A 7,973-nucleotide genomic window follows, 5' to 3' on the forward strand; every position below is an offset into this window, starting at 1 on the left:
AAATTAAATAAATTTTTTAAAATGTGTTTTATAAATGGAGCTTGAGAAAGTATATATTTGTATTTAAATTTTTAAAAATGAATTTTTTAAATTTACAATGGGTTTTAAACCAATGCAGGGAACTCAATAAAATATGAGAATGCATTTTGTTGTTTTTGCTTTCGTTTTCTTTAACCCATATGTGTACTAGAGTCACCGAATCAACGGGACCAAATCGTGAGAAGGGCATCCCTCAGTTTTCTTTTTAAATGATTTCATTTTTTTTTAATAAGACGACCCTGCATTTTTTTTTTTGGCCTTTTCTCTTTGCCCTTTCGTTCTCTCCGCCTTAACCCAAATGTTAACTATTTAATCAAACATCCTTTTATCCATACAATACAAGATGGATAGAAATCCGAACTTGTAGCCAGTGTACCAATCTTCACACGGCTTTCTGTTTGTTTGGACGCCACCTCCTTCTCTTCCTCGTCCTCTTCCATGAAGCAGAGCCTCAGAACTGAGATCTACTGATGCGCCCGCCAACGTGAGAGCCTCCCAAAAAGCAAATGTGAACTTGGAACTGAAAGTAGTACAGTGAGGTCAGAAAAAATGGTGAGAAAGAGAATGGCTTCTGAAATGGAAGTTCACAACTCCGCCGGCGATTTTCATCTCCGGTTTCCCCACCACCGTCCAAATTCTCTATTATCCACCGTAGATAGAGCAGCAGCAGCAGCTTCAAGTAATCATAACAGTAAGTACAATAGCTTTCATTATAAATCTGGTTCACGAGATAATAATGTTCCTATTCCTAACCCCACAACAGTGACGGTCTCCAACTACTCCACTTCCACGCTTCTACCTTCTCCTTCCACCAATCTCACCGCCATGACGTCACCCAACTTCAGCAATCGTCATTGCGGTGATAATCTCTCTCTTCACCCTCATCTTCAAGCCCAGCAGGCCCAGCAGGACCCTTCGCCTCCTCCTGCAGTCTGTGGATTCTCCGGTTTGCCTCTATTCCCTTCTGAAAGTAATCGGCTTGATAATACTGTTGACGGTGTTGCTTCGGTGGCCACAAGCGCTGACGCCGGCCGACCTCTTCCTCCTCCTTCTATGGAAGATAGTTCAGCCATGGCTTGGATCGACGGCATCTTGAAGGATCTCATCCATGGCTCCACCGCTGTGTCCATCCCCCAACTCATCAACAACGTCAGGGAGATTATCTATCCTTGCAACCCCAACCTTGCTGTCATTCTTGAATACAGACTCCGTCTCCTCACTTCCGCTAATACTTCTGAATCTGTTCTGAATTATGGGGAGAAGAAAAGGACAGACGCGCCGCCTCCTCCTCCGGTGCCGGTGGCCGCGGGTTTAAACCAGAGGTCTTTTGTTGGTCAGCAAGTAGGCCCCTCTTTTGCTGCCGCTATGGCCCCCAACTTGCATATTCCAAATTCTTCATCTGTTGTTGGGAATCAGATGTACTCAAATTGGGGACTACCTCCAGTCACGGCGTTAACACACGAAGGCGGAAACCCACCGGTGATTACTTTACCACTATCTCCATTATCATCGTCAAACCATCAAGGTCATTCGCCACAGGAGGAGCAACAATTTCATGAGAAACAAGAGAATCAGAACCAGCAGCAACAAGAAGAGGGAGTGTCTTCGCCTTGTGATAATCGTCCGGTGACGACAACGACGACGGCTACAGCTACAGAAATCATCCTAGCAAGAAAGAAGAAAGAGGAGATGCAACAACAGAAAAGAGACGAAGAAGGGTTGCACCTCCTAACTTTGTTGCTTCAATGTGCTGAGGCTGTGGCAGCTGATAACTTCGATGAAGCTAATAAGATGTTGCTGGAGATCTCACAACTCTCGACGCCGTTTGGCACGTCGGCGCAACGTGTAGCAGCTTATTTCTCGGAAGCCATATCGGCGAGGCTGATTAACTCGTGCTTGGGAATATACGCTTCTCTGCCAATGGTGCCTCATAACCAAAAGATGGTATCAGCATTCCAAGTCTTCAACGGAATCAGTCCTTTCGTGAAGTTCTCACACTTCACAGCAAACCAAGCTATACAAGAAGCATTCGAGAGGGAAGAGAGAGTCCATATAATAGATTTAGATATAATGCAGGGATTGCAATGGCCTGGGCTGTTTCACATTTTGGCTTCAAGAGCTGGTGGGCCACCTTACGTCAGACTCACAGGGCTCGGCACCTCCATGGAAGCTCTTGAAGCTACTGGGAAACGATTGTCTGATTTTGCTAATAAATTAGGACTTCCTTTTGAGTTCTTCCCGGTGGCTGACAAAGTTGGGAATCTTGATCCTGAGAGGTTATGTGTAAGCAAGACAGAAGCTGTTGCCGTCCACTGGCTCCAACATTCTCTTTATGATGTCACTGGCTCTGATGCTAACACGCTCTGGCTTTTGCAGAGGTTTGTGCTTAACTTGCTTTCATTTTCTTGCACATGCATACATATGTATATGTATATATATTTAAACACACACAATCGAAGATTTCATCTTTATTGTGCAGGCTGGCACCTAAAGTGGTGACGGTGGTGGAGCAGGATCTGAGCCATGCGGGGTCATTCTTGGGGAGGTTTGTGGAAGCGATACATTACTACTCAGCACTGTTTGATTCGCTTGGATCGAGCTATGGGGAAGAGAGTGAGGAGAGACACGTGGTGGAGCATCAGCTTCTGTCGAGGGAGATTCGAAACGTGCTGGCCATTGGAGGTCCGGCGAGGACCGGCGAGCTAAAGTTTCATAACTGGAGGGAGAAACTTCAGCAAAGTGGGTTCAGAGGAATCTCCCTCGCCGGCAACGCCGCGACGCAGGCCAGTTTGCTTCTGGGAATGTTTCCTTCTGATGGGTATACTTTGGTGGAGGACAATGGCACACTGAAGCTTGGTTGGAAAGATCTGTGCTTGCTTACTGCTTCTGCTTGGAGACCTTCGTTCCATAATGCCACTACTGCGATCGTCCACCATGGCTGATTCTTGGTGCTTGAATTTTCTCTCTCTCTCAAGTTGACTTCTTGAAGATGATGGTGATAATTTCACATTATGATTGCATGATGCTTCTTCCACAATTGAACATTTTGATTATAGTTTTTATTTTGATTTTTCTTGGTCGCTGACTTTTTCTTCTCGGTCAAGCAGTCAAACTTGACTAATTTTGCTTTTAACATTTTTCTAGCTGGCATCAAATATACACATCTTCATCCTTACCAATTTGTTCTCCGAAAATGACAGTTAAGTCTAAGGGGAGTATTTTATTCGGCCAAACTCATGATAAATTGTAAAAATGTAAATTAAGTCCTTTAAATCTTTAATTGATATTATGATATAATATAAGAAAAGATTCAAATATTGTTAGTAACTATAACAGAGTTTTAATTACAAATTTACTCTTATATTTGGATCTCAGTCTATTTTGATTTGCAAATTGGTTTTCCAATTATATTTAGAAACACAGAAATTCTCTGTTGAATTTTAGAGTTACATGCACTTGCAACTTGCTCTCGTACATGTAACTCTATCTACTCTGATTTGTAATTTTACGTAACAATTTTATTTATGAGCAACTTGTTTTATCCAAATTTGGGAACAGAAGATTTTAACCGTGACCTCTTTTCTTCCTTGAAAAATTATTTGGTCAACTCCAGGGACTTGCTACTTTTGTATTTGCAACTCCTTTTATCTTGATTCATTGTAACCCTTTATTCTAATTTTGTTTCTGAACGCATGATATATTATATTTTCATAAGAAATTATTTGTTTACATCGTGGTTTTCAACTTGGTCGTAATTTTATTTATGAGGCACAAGATTTAAACATTGAGTTTTATGAAATTATTTGTTTAGTTACAAGGATTTGCAACTTATTTTTATTTGACATTGAGTTTTATGAAATTATTTGTTTAGTTTCAAGGATTTGCAACTTATTTTTATTTGACATTGAGTTTTATGAAATTATTTGTTTAGTTTCAAGGATTTGCAACTTATTTTTATTTGCAATTTTATCTATATTTGCAACTTGGTTTCCTAAATCTATTCAGGGACACATGATTTCAATAGTGAAGTTTTCATAAAGATTATTTAGTTTCTTGCAATTTATTTTTCTGGATTTGTAACTCCATCTATCTTAATTTGCAACTTAGCTTTTTAATTTTATTTAGGAATATAGGAATTCAACGTTGTTGGATTTTAAAAGAGATTATTTGTGAATTGAGCCATGAGCCAATGGTTAAATTTTCTTGATGTTCGATATTGTGAATTGAGCAAACAGATCAAATAATAATTATTGGTTTTTCTTCATCGAGTTCTACCACAGACTAGAAGTGAGAAGCATGATAAAATTGATTGTGGAATCACTAAACTCCGATTCCCATGTAAGCGTAACAAACTCCTGTGAATTTGCTGCTACATATCATTCAATGGCATGAAAGTATCACATCCTTGTTGGTTCATTATATTTACTATGGTAACTTGGTCCATTATATTACTAATTATGAAGACATGTATATGCACTCACCTCCGTTGACAAAGCAATAATGTAAATGCAATTGAAGCAAGGAAGTACCCATGCGAGCTTCATTCTTTTTTTTTTTTTATTTAGAGGTGCAAACACTAATAATTTGAGATTACAAGCGAGATTGAACTTGTAATTTTTCACTTATCGGATGCCTACATGACATTACACTACAAGGCTGTTGGCGCCAGTTTTATTCTTGATGGCGTTTAACACCACCTTTTTCACTACGGACAGCAATTTGGGATGCTACAAGAGTGGATGTTTGGATTAAGCTTTGCTGAAGGAATGGATTGGGCCACTAGAGCATAGTAGCAAGTAAGTTATGGATTTAGCTTGGTTCCGTAGACAAAAGCAATTCTAATTAGTATATGATAATTCAAGAGATCGATTAATTTCGGAACTGGATTTAAAGAACCAAGCCTTGTTAGTGATAAATATAAAATATCAAAAATAGAGAGGAAAATTGAAGAATGATTTGATGCAATTTCACTATTACAAAATATTCTTTTTATGTCGCCTTTTGAAGTTGGTTATTAAAAAAATTGTAGTAAAAAAAAGGCAATGATGCAACTGTACTGCATAAGGTTTTACATTAAATTTTCAAAAGTTTTATAACTTTTATTTTACTTTTGTCAATTGTGATTTTTTTTTTTTGTATGTTTCATGTCGGTTGCTCCTACAAACGATGTGAAAATTTTAAACCATATCAGTTTTTGTAAAAACCAACGTGGTTTCATTTTAAATTTCATAGCTTAAAAGACGCGTTTTTGACAATTTCTTTTTTCAGTTTCAGTTCCCTCTCCATTTGATGCTCTCTCTCCTTGACCCAAAACTAAAAATACTTCCTCCTTGCCGTCATTGAGGTTCATTGCTTAGTCCGCCGTCGCTGTCGTCGATTTGCCATTCTGGGTTCCGTTGCTAATCACTTTTTCACCATTAGTGTGCTGTTTTGCATGGTGACGTCATCTGTTTGCATTTTGTCTTCTAAGTGCCATTTTTGTTCTCTTATTCTTCTTTTTTCCTTCTTCCATTATTGATTTCTTCAGCACTTCTTCAGTTGTGGGTGTTTTCTTCTTTATTCTTCTACTTCCTTGTTGGTATTTTTGTTTGTTCGCATTCCATCTTCAAATTAAGTTTTCTTTTCTTTTATCTGTTTTTCAAAATTTTCTTTAATTTATGAACTTTAGAGTAGTTAGTAGTTGTAGATATGAAATGTTTTATTTTTGTTCTTAATTAAAATTAGCCGTGATCCGTTCAAAATGGCCATTCAATTTAATTATTTTGTGTATCTTAAATTGTTATGTGTTTAGAAATTACTAAAGATTATATTAAATTTTTATAATGCTTGGCAGTTGGATTTAAACTTTATTGTTGTTGAGATTTAAGTTAATTTTGATTGTTGTTGAAATTTTGGAAGGTCCTATTTTGAGGAAAAAATCTGCTAAATTTTTTTTCTAATTTTTATAATATTTATATAATTTACTTTTGACTTGGGAGTAGGATTTGAACTTTATTGTTGTTGACATTTTAGTAGAATTTGATTGTTGTTTAAATTTACTTGAATGTGAGTATGAATCCTTAGCTTTCATATTTAATTATCTCTCACATGTGTTGGTTTGATTTTAAATTTTTATTTATTTTAATGTTGTAGGTAGCTAGGTAGCACAAAATTTGGTTATTATATTATTTGTTACATGTATGCATGAGATAGTTTAAGTTAGAAGTACTGAAAGATTAGACAAGGAATTTGGTTTTTTTTTTTATTTTAGTTTAAATTATTGTATTCAATTTCTTAAAGTATAATTCTGATTAATTTTATTATTTACATTTTTGATAATATGAAGCCCTATAATGAATAAAAAATTGATGACATTTGAGATATTTTGCCTTAACAACTTTTCCAAGAGCAGTTTTCAAAGTGAAGAGGTTGAATTTTTTTTAATAATTGAACAAATATATATATATCAATTATATAGAGAAAATATTATCTTAGTTCATTTTAAAAATATATATTTAGCATAGTTGTAACTTATTGTGGTCATTGGCTTTGCTGGTTGGCTGTTTATACTTGTTATATATTCTATGCAATTGAAAGGTTTAAGTTCTGGATGTATAAAAAACAAATAATTTTTTTTTAAAAAACTTTTAACAACAGTTATATAGAAAACCAATGTTAAAAAACTTCTAACTAATGTTGGTTAATAGTTAATTTAATAATTTACGTGAAAGTATTTTACACATTGGTTAAATAACCAATGTGGAAAATTGACTTTTCACTTGGCTTTTTATTTTTTTTATTTTTCCTTAATAGCTGATGTAAAAGGAAAAAATAACTGTTGTTAAAAGTCTTTCCTACAATAGTATTTATTCACCAAGCATAGCCTTTATATTGGCAAATTACATCATAAAATTAATAAAATAAAAAACTTAAAAATGTCCAAGTCTTGCGACAAACAAATTATGGGAGGTAATGCAACAACTTAAATGATCATGTGGTTATTGAAAATCATGACAATATCTAATAATGGGATAATGGGAAAGTGCAAATGATTTATGAGAGAAGTGGGCACCAAATAATGGGATAATGGGAAAGTGCAAATGATTTATGAGAGAAGTGGGCACTAAAAAAAGACATGTGGCTACTAAATAAAATCCTAAGAATCCCTCCCTTGAACCAATGTCTGCAAACATCAAGTTTAAAGTACAAGGATTTAAGTCAGGCCCTCCCTTGACCAAAATCTTCCATGGAACACACTCGAAGCATTTTCTGAATTTTCATGAGCATAGCTTGCTTAAGTGGTTTAGTTATGACATCACCCATTTTGATCTTCACCTTTGCAAGATACCAAGTTAATAATACCATTATTAAAAAGGTCACGCAAAAGATGACATCTCAATATGCTTGCTTCTTCCATGTAAAGTTGGATTTTGGAAATTTTAACTACTGAAACATTATTACAATAAATTTTTGTTAGGCCTCTTGTTGACATTAAAGTGTTTCAAGCAATCTTCTTAGCCATATAGGTTGACAAGAATATGTTACTATAGCAACAAATTCAGCTTCTCTGGATGAGAAATTAACAATTTATTGTTTATTTGAAGAACAATAAATAACTCCAAAACTCATCATAGAAACAAAGCCTGATGTGTTATTTTTATCATTGAGATCTCCATCATAGTCATTGTTGGAAAAGCTACCAAACTTTCCTTTTGGGTTTGTCTTGTAAAAAATTCCAAAATCAACAATATCATTCAAATACCAAAAGATCCTTTTTGCAACAAAGAGAGGATTCTTAGTTAGACTCTCCATATATCCACTTATAAGACTAACACCATGCATGATGTCAAGCCTTGTTGAAGTGAAGTACATTAAACTTCCAATTATTTGCTTGAAAATAGTAGCATAAATTGTATTTTATCTGTCATCCTTCACCAACTTTAAGCCACACTTAG

The 7,973-nt window shown here is 35.5% G+C and overlaps 1 protein-coding gene across 3 annotated transcripts; it reads left to right on the plus strand.

Annotated features, from left to right (window-relative positions):
* Positions 1-324: 324 nt before the first annotated feature.
* On the plus strand, positions 325-3,214 carry LOC129303662 (protein SCARECROW). 3 transcript variants are annotated; one of them, XM_054943119.1, is made up of 3 exons: positions 335-730; positions 803-2,417; positions 2,519-3,214. In XM_054943119.1, exons 1-3 carry the CDS (start codon positions 589-591, stop codon positions 2,979-2,981), a joined length of 2,220 nt encoding a protein of 739 aa, XP_054799094.1. In that variant the 5' UTR covers positions 335-588; the 3' UTR covers positions 2,982-3,214. The 3 variants fall into 3 exon arrangements, with proteins under 3 accessions (XP_054799095.1, XP_054799094.1, XP_054799093.1); XM_054943120.1 differs by having other exon boundaries at positions 325-2,417; positions 2,499-2,686; XM_054943118.1 differs by having other exon boundaries at positions 335-2,417.
* Positions 3,215-7,973: the final 4,759 nt, after the last annotated feature.

Source organism: Prosopis cineraria, unplaced genomic scaffold (genome assembly GCF_029017545.1).
Source record: "Prosopis cineraria cultivar Desert tree isolate PC_DT_omini unplaced genomic scaffold, ASM2901754v1 PC2, whole genome shotgun sequence".
Classification (NCBI taxonomy): Eukaryota; Viridiplantae; Streptophyta; class Magnoliopsida; order Fabales; family Fabaceae; genus Prosopis; species Prosopis cineraria.

What these genes read in the sequence shown, in the direction of transcription:
- LOC129303662 (XM_054943118.1), top strand. Translation starts at nt 589, where the DNA reads ATGGTGAGAAAGAGAATGGCTTCTGAAATGGAAGTTCACAACTCCGCC. An exon ending in ACGCTCTGGCTTTTGCAGAG is followed by an intron (nt 2,418 to 2,518) that starts GTTTGTGCTTAA and finishes TTTATTGTGCAG; the next exon opens with GCTGGCACCTAAAGTGGTGA.